This window comes from Saccopteryx bilineata, chromosome 2 (genome assembly GCF_036850765.1).
Source record: "Saccopteryx bilineata isolate mSacBil1 chromosome 2, mSacBil1_pri_phased_curated, whole genome shotgun sequence".
In the NCBI taxonomy this organism is placed as follows: Eukaryota; Metazoa; Chordata; class Mammalia; order Chiroptera; family Emballonuridae; genus Saccopteryx; species Saccopteryx bilineata.
In genome coordinates, this window is record NC_089491.1 from 39,116,875 (window position 1) to 39,130,861 (window position 13,987).

At 48.9% G+C, this 13,987-nt stretch overlaps 1 protein-coding gene across 1 annotated transcript in view; it reads right to left on the reverse strand.

The window, feature by feature from the left end:
• The window catches only part of DNAI1 (dynein axonemal intermediate chain 1), a 77,083-nt gene that overhangs the window by 15,386 nt on the left and 47,710 nt on the right, over positions 1-13,987 (reverse strand). The window contains exons 10-12 of the mRNA XM_066254711.1: positions 13,038-13,122; positions 9,394-9,511; positions 9,063-9,106 (exon numbers count right to left, since the gene is read on the reverse strand). Of these exons, the coding sequence (XP_066110808.1) occupies positions 9,063-9,106; positions 9,394-9,511; positions 13,038-13,122 (247 nt within the window). The remainder of the gene's footprint in view (positions 1-9,062; positions 9,107-9,393; positions 9,512-13,037; positions 13,123-13,987) is intronic.

Below are 13,987 nucleotides of genomic sequence, written 5' to 3' on the forward strand. Positions count from 1 at the left end.
TGTAACACCGTGTATACAGTGGAGCAGCCCACGGCCATGCCAGTCGAGATGTGGACGGTACAGAGGAAAGTTCAGTGTGTTCTGTGGCTAGCTAAATTCAAATCCATGACCAAAGTGCAACGTAAATATCAGCGCGTTTATAATGAAGCGCCACCACATAGGAATAACATTACTCGGTGGGATAAGCAGTTGAAGGAAACCGGCAGTTTGATGGAGAAACCCCGTTCTGGTAGGCCATCAGTCAGTGATGAGTCTGTAGAGGCTATATGGGATAGCTACCTAAGGAGCTCTAAAAAATCTGTGCATGAGCCCACATCGAACTGCACTGAATAGGTATGAAACTGGGAGAGTTTTCCTTATATTTAATGCAGATTTCACATTTCTATCGTCTTTTGTTGCTTCCCTGTGACCGGTCAAAAGTGCACCATGATTTTACGGACACACTGTAGTTCAGATGCCTGGGCCAGGGACAAGTTGCTGTCCTTAGATGCCTGCATAATGCCTATGTTGGCTCCCAGACCTCCAGCCAGTTTGGACTAACATGGAATTGTCTATCAGTCCCAAACTAGCTACTTCTGGGTATTTTTCCATACCCAATGGCCCCACAATCCCTGGTTGCAGCCTGAGTCCATGCTCCCAGAATCAAGAAGTCCCAGACCAGCCAGTCAGGCTTCCACAGGCCATTCTGCCATCCTCCTGGCCTGGGCACACCTTTTGGTGGTCAACCATGGCCACTTGCTGAGTTCCTCCTCCCTGTCTGCCCCATGTCAAGAGAGTGCTTCCCACTTTTTCTTTCGTTCTCTGCACACTTGCTGCTCGTCATGATAATGCGTCACCCAAGCCCTCAGGTCCAGTCACCATCCCAGGATCCTTTCCAAGCTCAGAAGAGCCAGAACTGGAGAGGTAGAAGGCCAGAGTCACCTCCATCTTGGGGGCCTTATGCGAAGGTAGCCTTTGGCTGAGAAGAGGGCCCTCTCCCAGCATAGTAGTCAGGAAGGAAACTGCTTCGGCTCTGGGGAAAGTGAACCTCTTGCAAAGAGGAGGATCTGGGGTGCTTCTAGATCCCCCAGAACTAAGTTGGGTTACTCTGAGCCTGGTGATATGTCAAAGCCAGTAGGGAGCTGGTCTTGAGGTAGAGGTGGGGAGGAGAGCTGACAGTGCCTCATTTGTGGGGCTCCAGAGTAGGCCCCGAGGGCTGACTTTACAAGGAAGAGAGAGATCTGCTGCTCACTGCGGGGAGCCTCTTTCCCACCCAGATATCTACGGGCTTGAACTAGGCAGTGTGACAGTCACTTGTAGCTCCTTTCGTCATGCAAATCCTGAGCACCTGATCTGGGCCTCCCCCAGGGCTAGACTCTGGCAGGGACAGAGATGCTCCACTCAAGACACGAGGCTGCCCTCAGCTAGCTAGTGTGATGAGAGAGCCAGCTCCTGCCGCAGAATGAGGCAAGCTCTTACTGGGGAATCAGTGTCAGACACTAGGGCAGGGGTGAGCTGCTGATGCCCTTGATGTCCAATCTGTCCTTGATGCTAGGCAAGACTGACAGGGTGAGTGGGTAGGCACACAGGTGAGTGAATAAAAAGGTGGGTAGGTGGATGACTGATGCTCAGGCTGAGGACTCAGATGGGGCAAAGTGGGCACAGGACCTGGTCCCTTGAGGGACAGCAGTGATGACCCATGGGCTCTAGGAACAAGCTTCAAGCACTTCGTGTCCCTGCATGTGTCCATGGAGTCTTCATGACCAGTGAAACCAGGGAAGGAGGGTAGGTTGGCTTAGTACCTGTAGTGAGGACATCTCGACCCATTCATAGAACCACTGGGACTAGAAGCTGGGTTTATGGCCCACTAAATTTAAAGATGGTTAAACTGAAATTAGAGGGGAGAAACGGTGTACCCAGGTATATTATACCCATCACATGGTATTCACCATTCCCAACATCCTGTTTGTAGCTGAAACTGCCCTACTCAGGATAATGACCCTAACCTGGTCTTTACACGGAGGTGAAGAAAGAAGGGGAAGGGGGGACCAGACTTAATAGGGTGCTGATGACTGGCAAATCCATAGAGAATGTGTAAGGGACAGGGCAGTCAAGCATGATAAGAGGAAGCCTGTGGCAGAGAGAAGTATGGATTTCATGAGAGAGAGACACACTAATCACATGAAGCAACCAATCATACTAAGGCCTGACATCCTGCCTTAGTCCCAAGCCATATACATCCTGACAATAAGCCTCCCTTTCTTTAACCCGACTCCCTTTCTTAACCTGAGCCCTTGTGTGATAAACACCACAGTTTCTAATCATGGCTAGACTATGTGCTCCCTGAATTTCAATTCAGTGCTCTATCTGCCAAACTCTACCAGGAAAGCATAGAAAGTTCTGATTTAACTGGGGCTTCCTCTCCACTCCTTATTCTAAAATCTTATCACCTCTGACTCCAGTGGCCCTTATGAGACCTCACTATTCCACTATCCAAATATATCCAGTGTGATATCACAGCCCAAACCTCCAACTCTCCCAGCACGGTATTATCATATTGTCTTCTAAAAGTCCTAAAATGATATCACTATTCAGACTCCCAATGGTCCCCATGTGATATCATTGCTCAGACTACCAGCAGACCCAGTGACATCACTTCCCAGCCATCCAACATTCCCAGTATGATGTCACCAGCCAGATCATCAGCAGCTTAGTGACATCATTGCCCAGCCCTCCAACATTCCCAGTATGATGTCACCAGCAGTCCTACTATAACACCGGCATCAAGGTCACCTACAATACTTCAGTTCCCAGTGAGGGCTTGAATTCCATCAGACTCAAGGCTACAGAGCCTGGGGCCCTGGGCCCTGGGGTACTTCGTCCTGAATCCCACAAACTCTGGCTTCTCAAAATAGGGCTAGAGAATCCAGAGACAGTGATGGGAGCCCCTAACCCCATACTCTACTGTATGAAGAGGAAGAGACTCAGGTGGCAAACACACAATACAGTATACAGATGATGTATCATAGAATTGTATACTTGCAACCCATTCAATATTATTAACCAATGTTACCCCAACAAGCACAATAAAAAAAAAGAGGCAGAGACTGAAGTCTGGGGCCAGAGATGGAATTCCGGTTCCTCCAGGCAACAGAATTTCAGTAAGTGTGTGTGGCTAGGTAGAAGGGAATGAGAAATAGCAATTTTTTAAAAATGGAGAAAAAGAGGAAGGTAGTGAGGAAGGGAGACGAGAAAGAGAGAGAGAGGGAGAGAGAGAGAGAGAGAGAGAGAGAGAGAGAGAGGGCACTTATGTACTGGCCTGGTCTTAACTCCCCTATTTCACTTTGTACCTTTGCCCTTCTCCAGAAGGCTTCCAGACCATCCAGCCTCTCCCTTGGGCCTGCCCCGTCTTGAGGAGCTCCTCTACTTGTATTGCATTATTACAGATTAGCAGGTCATTTACTTAGTCTTCAACCAAAGGATGGAGTAAGCGTGGCCTGGCATGGCCTGGCAGGCTTGCTCTCTCCCGTGGGAGGGTTGCCTCCTGTTACCCTGCTCTGCAGGACAATCTCTAAGGCAGGGGTCCCCAAACTTTTTACACAGGGGGCCAGTTCACTGTCCCTCAGACGATTGGAGGGCCTGACTATAAAAAAAACTATGAACAAATCCCTATGCACACTGCACATATCTTATTTTAAAGTAAAAAAACAAAACAGGAACAAATACAATATTTAAAATAAAAAACAAGTAAATTTAAATCAACAAACTGACCAGTATTTCAATGGGAACTATGCTCCTCTCACTGACCACCAGTGAAAGAGGTGCCCCTTCTGGGAGTGCGGCGGGGGCTGGATAAATGGCCTCAGGGGGCCGCATGTGGCCCGCGGGCCGTAGTTTGGGGACCCCTGCTCTAAGGCCTCTCTGACTCAGTCTTCAATGATCCACAAGATTTGGAAGAAGAGAATCAACGGAGTCTGATCTGGCAGTTCTCAGAAAGTGATGGTCTCAGGGGAAGGATAGCTTAATTCTACCCTAGACCTCTTGCTGCCCTCAGTTTCCTCTGCTACGGCTCAGGCAGAGCAGTGCCTAGCGAGGAGCATGGATGGATGTCTTCTTGAACTGGCAATCACTGGCAGGGGCCTCAGACCCCCAGCTCTATCCCTGCCCTGACACTAACAGCTGTAATCATAGGCAGCAGGGGGATTACTGCAGAGAGTTCTGGCTGTCAGGAGAATCCTGGGCTCCTGCTCAGGATTCAGGGATGGCAAGGCAGGCAGAGTGCATGTTGGGGCATCAGGCTGAAGCCAGGTCAGTGGGCACAGGGAAGTGGATGACAAGCTGCACAGACAAGGATACCAAGCCATCCTCAGACAGCAGGCCCCCTCATCTCTTACTGTGGCATCCCAAACAAGTCCAGTTCAGGGCTGACTCTAAGGCAGCAGCTGTTTAGTGACTCTCTTTATTTAGTCATACAAGAGGCACACGGAGGGGGGCTGTGGCAGGCCAAATAATGTCCCCCAAAGATATCCATGTCCTAATCCCCAGAACCCATAAATGTGTTACTTTGCGCAGCAAAAAAAAAAGGATTTTGCAGATGTGATTAAGTTAAGGACTTTGAGATGGGGAGATTATCTTGGATTATCTGGGCAGACCTACTGTAAACACAGGGGTTCTTATAAGGGAAAGAGCGAGGCAGGAGAGTCAGAGAAGGGGATGCAACAGAAGCAAATGTCAGAATGTTGCAATTGCTAGTGGAGCCGCTATCCATGGAATGTGGGCAGCCCCTAAGCAGGAAAAGGCAAGGAAATGGATGTTCCCCTAGAGCAGTGGTCGGCAAACTCATTAGTCAACAGAGCCAAATATCAAAAGTACAACGATTGAAATTTCTTTTGAGAGCCAAATTTTTTAAACCTAAACTATACAGGTAGGTACATTCCTTATTGAGGTAGCTCCCGCACGTGGTATTTTGTGGGAGAGCCACAGTCAAGGGGCCAAGGAGCCGCATGTGGCTCGCGAGCTGCAGTTTGCCGACCACTGCTAGAGCCTCCCAAAGGAATGAAGCCCTACCAATCCCTGACTCTTGTTCAATGAAATCTATTTTAGACTTCTGACCTCCAGAACTGTAAGATAATAAATTTGTGTTGTTTTAAGCCATTATGTTTGTGGTCATTTATTATAGCAGCAATAGGACACTAATTCTGTAGCATTCAGGGAAGGCTGATGCAAACCCCACTTCTAGGAACCAGAGGGAGATGCCCCATGGATGGCACCATCTCCTGGGATGGTTTGGAAACAGTCCCTGTAGAAATCAGGGTGGATACAATGATCCCCAGAACTTCTGATGCCGAAGCTGACATCCTCCCTTAGTTTCCCACACCCCAGCCCTGTCACCGTGGACTCTAGGAACAGAAATGCCCCCTGGATTAAGATTTTCACAGTCCACAAAGGCTGGGGACCACCTCAAGGCTGCCCCAAGAAAGGGCATCAATGCTAGAGGTTTCCAAACCTCCAGTATGGCCCAGAGGCCATGGTGCCAGGCTGAGCTCAGCCTCCTGGGCTGCTGGGCTTTCCAAGCACTCTCATCCAATTAGAATTCATATTTAAAGAGTGTGGGAAATAAGAGCAAAGCCTTGGAGACAGGATACATCACGTGGGACATTTAATTTGATTTAGGGAAAATGAGGCAAACATTTGAGAACTTAAATAACTAACCAGTAATTAAACTAACAACGGGAATGCCCTTGCACTACAACCCGGCGAGCGCAGTGGCCTTTATGGACTGTATTTACAAAGAGACCTGACAACATAATTAGTCCTGTAAATTTTACGCAGCCTGCAGCCGAGGAGCGATGGATTTTGTGTGTGGAGGATGAACGGGGAGAAATGAGGTGGATGAATTTCCATTTTCAGTAAATGAAATTAACATTGCTTAATTAGTGAAGCTGACAAATAAATAATCAGGGAAGATTTAAATCCCTACGAGTATGTCGCTGGCCTGGGTAGGCATAGGGACAGGCCGGGATGTGGTGGGACTAAGTGGGAATGGGTTTAGTGCTGGGACTCTGGGCCTGACTGGCTTCTTCTGACTGTGTTGCCTCCAGAGGGAGGCTGGGCTAAGGGACAGCTGGGAAGCTTCCTCCTCATCGCCTGTGTGATAGCAAGTCAGGACCACAAGAGTTTCTAAGATCTGTTCCATTATCCCTGCCCATCATAAGGAGTCCCCATTCCCGTGCCATGAACTGGCTAATGGGCTAGAAAGGACCCCATCAGTGCAGCAGGCTGACATAATTGCAACCCAGCTTCGCCTCTTTTCCTGGACTAGCTCCCTTTGACCTCCAGTATTCCCCCATCTGCTTTCACCTGCTGATAGCCTCTTTCTCCACTCTGCTGGGAACACGGAGCCTGGCCCTAGGGAGCACCCAGTCTCTGCCTGATATGCAGCCTGGCATGCCGATCACCTGGCACCCAGCAGTTCCAGAGGGGCGGCAGGTGTGAATGCTTCTGTGCTGCTGCAGACAATTGCTCAGACTCCTTTTTCTTCACCAGCTTGCTCCTCCAGGCAATCTGCCCTATCCCCAAAATGGGGCGTTGGCCCCATCCTTCCTGGGTTACATAGCTACCCCTGCCAAAGTCTTATTTGGCTGGATCAGAGAATAAACATCTGGGAATTCCAGACAAAAGGAAGCCTGGGCTAAGCTCATCAGGGTCAAACCCAACAACAAACCCAAATGCTCACTCCAGTGTTTATTCACAAGGTCAAGTCTGATGGTAGAAGGTTGGCACCTTGGAGCTTCCCAAGACAGTGTGATGGATGCTGGTAAGCCAGCCGCTCCTCACAATGACCCTGTCCAGTAAATGGGGTGCCTCTGGTCTGCCTCAGTTTTACCCTCTTTCTTCCAGGGAGGCATCTGGGCATTCAAGAGCATGGGACTCCAGAGATGACCTCAGGAGTGAATGTAGGTGCTCTTCTGAGTCCTAGCCCAGCCGGGCTCTGTGCAGGCCTCTGCAGAATCATACTGAGATATGTGGGCCCTGGAGAAGGGATGATTGTCTGAAAGCTGGTCAACAACTCCTGGGCCACTGACATCAACAGCAAACAGCACCGCTGCCACTGGACCCTGCTCTCTAAAAGAGTAGGTAGGGGCCTCATCTGATTATGCTCTGTCCCTACAGCCTCCTCCCTCTGCTCAGGTCCCCTGAGAGTCCTACAGAAAAGCTAGGGGAAAGACCAGAAGACAAATCAACAATGGTTGTCCTTTATGTGTGGGTGGTCCCACAGCTGACAGGGCACTTTTGCCCCCTTTTTTTTTAACAAGTGTGCCTCACAGCAGCCCTGGGGTGGACAGCCTCTGTCACCAATGAGAAAACCAAGGCTCAGAGAGATTCTGGACCCAGGTCATACCACTGGAAAGCAACCCTCCAGCCAGAAGGTTTGCAGCTGGCGGGCACCTCTCAGGCATGTAGATGTGGCTGAAAGGACCAACAAAGGACAAAGAGACCCTCCTTGGGCGAGAGCCTGTCTAAAGGAGGCTGTTGAGCCTGCTGGACTCGAGGTCATCTATTCCTGGGGGGTGGTTTACTCTTCTCCACTGCTGCAGGCAGACACTGCCTCCATGGACAGTCTACACATGACTCGGATCAGCCGACCCTGCTCCTGGTGCTGAGTGGAAGGAGGATGAGGCTAGAGCTGAAGCAGTTCCTCCTCCCACCTGCTGGGGAGCCTCCCTCACCCTCACGTCAAGCCTGGGCAGAGAGCCTGGGCTGACAGCAGCCTCATACCCATTCATGTCCACACCCACTCCTGGGAGGGCCTGCCCAGCCCCCAGGCCCCATTCCAGGCCCAGTAGCTGCAGCAGAGGGGGAGGAATGTGCTAGTTCCTTGCCAGAGGGGGAGGGTGCTTCCAGCTTGGCAGCAGCCCACCCTCAAGAGTGGGGACACAAAGCGGGCATTTAGGGCATCCTCAAAGGCAGCCCAGACCACGAGACTGGGAGCAGCTCCAAGGTCTCCTCCCTGAGAGGAATGACAAACACCAACTCCTCCTTGTCCTCCCCTCCCTCAACTCCCCACCCTGGTTACAGAATGGGCAGACTGGCGGTCTGAGGGGCAGAGACCAGGAGCTTGTAAGCCTGCCAGCCAGCAGCAGCTTGGAGAACGGAAAGGTTTTCCTGTTCACAGAAGCTGGTCCTCCTGGCTGGAGAACAAGCTGCAGCTAATGTGAAGTGTGGGGCCCTCTCCTGTTAGGAAGGGGGAATGTCCTGGCCAGCAAGGAGGTAGGGGCTTCTGCAGGGACCCAGGAACATGAAGGGAAATCAAACTGCCACACAGTAACCACACTGTTGTCTCGTGCTGTGTGTGTGGAGGGCAGAACCACCCTGGATAACAGTGGTCACCCAGGGCTCAGGGGCCAAATGATGAACATCAAGCACTTGCCCCCACTCTTGCCTGCTCCAGGGTCTGATCAGGAACACTTCCCTCCCTCAGCCCCACCATCTTATCCTTCCCCAGATCTGGTCCAGTCTTCCTTCTCATGCTTCTCGAGAAGCACCATCCCCACTCCATAGTCACGGTTCAGATCCTGCCACGTCTCTTTGGGATGTCCGCATCAGTCTCCTAATTGGCCTCCGAAATCCAGTCTCATGCCTGCATTTCCACCTACACTGGTTGTGTCCCTGACCTTGAATTCCTTCAGTGGTTTTTCGTGGGAGAAGGTCAGAAGACTGTCCTCAGAACAAGGGTCAAGCTTCTTGGAATGGCTTACCTAGCCCTTTGGGGGTTGACCCCGGGCCTCTTGACAGCTTCCAGACCTTTGCACACACTGGTACCTCTGCCAGAAGTGATCTCTCCTTCTTTCTTAACCGTAATAACTCCCTCAGGGATCATTTTGACATGTTTCTTCACCCGGCAATACTACTTGCTGGTGTGAGTGTTGGTCTTTGGAAAACTGACTGTGAGCCCCAAGGGCAGTAGCTGTATCCCAGTCATCTCTCTGTATCTTTCACACTTGACAAAGAACTCTGCACTGAATAGGCACTTAGTGTTTGCTGGTTAAGTGAGAAAATAAACAAACAGCCAAATTACTTACAGGAGCCATGTCCCACTGCAAACAGATCACTGTACTTTGGATTCCTGCAAAAGAAATGTGAGCCCATTGTCTCGGGGAATGGACATGGCTCTCCCATGGACATGAGACTTCCCAGGAGCACTGGTGCCTATCTACAATGCAGCCATCTACTGTTGAGTTTAGAGACCTCAGCTTATCCTACAATCCCATAAGAATCCTAGTCCTGTTTTTTCTCATAATGCTACACGTGACCCTCAACGTGGCTAAGTGCTATAGGAGTGCCCTGCTTAGTTAGGGCTTGGAAACAGCGGGTACTCAGAAACTCTGGGTTTGCTGCAATTCCTATACTCACCAGCAGAGGGCGGTAACTGCCAGGCGCTTGGCTTTGTCGTTTTGGAACTTCCAGAGAGGCAGCAGCGTACCCTCCTGCTCTCGGTATTCGTCAGCAGCGTCCTCATAGTACTTAAAATCTTAAACATACATAGGTGTCAGCCATGGGACGGCCACTTTATGGCAAATCAGGTCCGTCACCTTCTCTCTGTACCTTCTTGGCCAAAACAATCAATCTCTCTGTGTTTCAGACTAGGAATATCTCAAAGGACTCATGAGAATTAATAGGGTAAATACATATAAAATACTTAGAAAAATACCTGGCACATTGTAAGCTCTCTAGATATATGATTGTTAGTCGTCATTGTTGTTGGAGGTAAATTACAATTAAGTGGCCATGTCTGCACAGATAAAATACAATCCCAGTTTTGCCCATCTAGCAGCCACTACCAAGCCCCACTATAGTGAAACTGCCTGGATCCCTCCTGGGTTCTCTGAACTCAGCTTCATCTCCTGCCCTAAATTATCCTGCCTCCTGTTTTCTCTAACTTAGGTAGGAGCCCCATTTATCCTCCTACTTGTCTAAACCAGAAATGTGGGTAACCCTTGACTGATCTCTTTCCACCATCCCTCATAATTTGCTTCTGATTATCTTTTTTAACCCATTCACTTCTCCCTAAACCCTTAGCCACTCTCCAGGTTCAGGCCCCAATAGCCATCACATGGATCATTGCACCATTTTTCTTTTTCATATGTTACTTATTGATTTTTCAGAGAGAGGGGAAGGAGAGGAGAAAGAGAGGGAGATAAAGGGGGGAGAAGCAGGAAGCATCAATTAATAGTAGTTGCTTCCTGAATGTGCCTTGATCAGGCAAGCCCAGGGTTTGGAACTGGCGACCTCAGCATTCCAGGTGGGAGCTTTATCCACTGCGCCACCACAGGTCAGGCTGGATCATTACACCACTTTTCTAACTGGTCTCCCTACCTCCACTAACTCCTCCAGCCCATCTTCTGCAGAGCTACCCGAGTGAAAACAAAGAAATCACCTCACCATACACTACCGCCATCCCACTGAGAACCCCTTAATGGCTCCCCTTGCACAGGGGCTCCCTAGTTAAACTAAGGCTCCAGGCCACTATTTCCATGTCATTTCCAGTCAGTTGTTCACGTACCCTCTATATATCAAATAGTGTCTAAAATGTCCTACTCTTCCATTTTCCTGGCAAATTCCTATTCACTCTAGATCCAGATCAAACTGGATCGTTGAGGCCTTCACATTCTTGTTGAGCAGAAGTAATTTATTCCTCGGTTCCAGCCCTGTGCCTCTCTATTGAAACGTCTGTTACACTGTGTTGCCTCTATTTATCCTTTGGCCTGTCTCCCTCACCAGACAGCTTCTAGAGAGGAGGAAGCCCGTGATAGTCATCTCTGAGTCTACAGTACCTAGCACAGGGCCAGCCACCAAGTAATCAATGACAATTCAATGAAATAAATCAACAGAAGTGAAGATTCTGTCTTCTTTCCAACTAAGGATGACCTATGAGAAAATGAGTCCTTTTATCCAACATGGTCAAGCACATTTCCAGGCATGGCCCCTACCTCTCTCCCAACATCCATACCTTGACACTGTGGGACTACATTCAAACCTCAAAAATGTCTTAGAACAAAAAAAGATTTGAGTTGTCAAAAGCAGGAGCCTTGATCACATCAGAGATCCCTGAGCTTGGGCTATCTTTGAAAATGCCTCATTTCAGAGAGACTAATTGGTAACACTTCTCTGTTTTTACTTCTCCTTCATGATTACACTTTCCCACAGGGAAAAGAGTATGCAATTAAAAAAATCAAAGTTCAACACATTTTTATGTGACTGTGTTCTTATAAATGAAAAAGGTTCACTAAGGCCAATTTCTCCATGGATATTAATCATGTTTGCCGTCCTTTGAGGGGCTAGTTGCAGAGGCTGGGTTTCAGGAAGCCAAGCTGTGTGAGTGACAAATTCATTCAGAGCTACTGTGTACTTTGACAGCTTTGAAAAGCACTCAAGGTCGTTTTCCAGCCTGAATGATAACAAGGGGGCTTGTTTAGGTTTCTGGTCTTGGCAGCCCTGGTTTCTATGTCCCATGGGTGAGCAATAAGCATCAAGTCACCAAGAAGAGCCCTAGGCTGTCAGTAAAGGAGATCAGCCAGCAGTGAGGAGCTGCCAACTCTGGGGACGCAGCTGCTCCAAATAAATGCACAACCTCTTAGGGAAATACAAGCCACTTGGGAATGTGCTGTTCATGCCCTGGGAAGGATTCCGTTTTCCTGGCTCTGTCAAAGGCACAAGAATTTCCCAGGCCCCCAGGATTTAAGCATTTCTGAATCAATCTCTTTCTTTGCCTCATCACTAATTAATCACCAGCACAGACCTATTGAACGTTTATTTGAAATGTCTCTTCCAGCTCAGTGGCTCTGTAGCCTCATGCTGAAGTGCTTGGGCTATGGATCCGACAGGTCTGTGTTTGAGTACTACACCTCACACCAGCTGTAGTTTGGACAAGTGGCAACAATACAGCCTGAATTTCTCATCTATGAAATGGAGATAATGGTATTAACCTGAGAGTGTTGTTGTCAGAATTAAATAAAATAACACATGTAATAACATAGCATACACAGGCGATTCCCAGGGAATGCTGGTGCTTGTTTTTGTTATATAACTGCTCCTTTTTCTCCATCCCCTTGATGCAGTCTGGGCAAGGTGTGGCAAGGCCCACCCCCACCCCCCCACACACACACCTGAACCTCACCTTCACCTCAGTCTCTGTATTCTACCCAATCACATTCTCCTGCAGCCTGCTCTCACTGGGCTGTGTCCCTGCCTGGATAGTATATTTGAAATGTCTGCAGAGAAAGCTCACATTTCTGCATAACGTTCAAGGCCCTCCATTAACTGGTTCCAACCACCTTTCCAGCCTGAGCTCCCATCACTTTCCAACAAAGCCCCTGTTTGGGTCACTGAGCCTGCTGTCCCTTGTCCCCAGAGTCCATTGCAATTCATTTTCATCACCAAGTCACTGCTCATGCTGTCCCCTGCCCCAGAACATCCACCTTTCTGCTAATCTACTCAAACTCTGCTTGTCCCTTGGCATCCAGCTCAACCGTCCGTCCCTGAAGCCTTCCTTGACTGCTGCCATTCATCCCTCATTTCCCTTCCTCCATTCTCGAGGGCCCCCAGAGAAGTTTCTGTCTGCATCCTAGCATTTATACTGTCCCAAGCAGGATAGAGAACAGAGATCAGAATTGGGAAGCTCAAGACCTAGTTTTGGGTCCTTTCTGCCATTCACTAGCCAGGTGGCCTTGGCCTGAGCTTCCTCATGTATGAAGTAGGGTTAATCTCGACTCTGCCAGCCTCCCAGGATTCTTGGCAGATGACATTTGTTCACTAGTGGGCAAGTGTTTTTTTGCGGCACCATGGTCAGATCTCATCACACATACATTTTTTCTTATGCTATTGTACATGGTTAACCTGTGTAAGTCTTGTCTCCCTAGTAATATCCAGAGGAAGGAGGGATTATTTGTTCTCCCCTTGTACTTATGGGCCGACCATGGGGACACTCAAATACTTACCTTGAATGAGGGATTTTTAATGCAGGCAATAACAGTAGTTGCCAGAACTTTAAATCTTACCCTGAGCAACATCATCATATGTGTTCTGGTTGACCATTCGCTCCACGATTTTAGCAGCTTGCGTCACTTTAGTGATATCATCACTCTGTGGAGATACAGAGGTGACATGTTCTTTCATAAGCAAGCACATGAAAGGCCATGTCCCAAGCCATGGCCAGACTTGCAGTTGGTTCAGCAATGCCTCTCTGATACCAGCCCTGCCAGATAGCTCTGTAAAGGTATCTCTTCATGCCTCAAGGTCCACCTTACCCCATCACACCCTCTGGGAATGCCTAGGTCACAAGCAGCATAAAGAGTCTACACTGCCATACTGGCTCCTGGGAAGAGCCTGCTTTGTGCTCTTTTATTCTGAGCTTATTCTGGAGAAGTCATATCTCTGAGGGCAAGACAGGGCATTGAAGAGAGCCCAGGAAAGGTACTGCAGCAGAGAGCAGACAAGGGCAGGTAGGAGGCTTCTCAGGTGGGGACAGAGAAGTTTTGCCAGCTCAGGAAATGACAAAGACTCCCATTAAAGGCCTCATAGATTTAGTCAAGAGTTGGAGAAGACACAGAGACCAAGAGAGGGAAAAGAGACATGCTTGTATACAGGAGTATCAGGCAGAACTGACTTCCAAACCAGGGCCCTGCCCACTTTTCCCACCAAAGAGAAAGCAGGAAGTTTCATGTCAGAGAAAAATGACACATTTTGAACAAAAAACCAAGATTATCATTCTGTGAAATTCCATAAATCCACAAGGTGAAATGCTTAGCGGGTTATTAGAGGAGCATAGAGTTTGGAACTGGCAAGAAAAGCTCAAGAGTTTAGGGCAGGTGGCAGGAGGAAACCAGCTGAGTGGGCAGCCATCCAGAAAGTCTCCAGAGGGCCAGGCCCATGGCTCTTGAGGATGAGATCTCTCAGGAATGGCTGTGTCAGGAAGTGGTTATTAAGAGAATGGGTTCTAGCCCTGGCT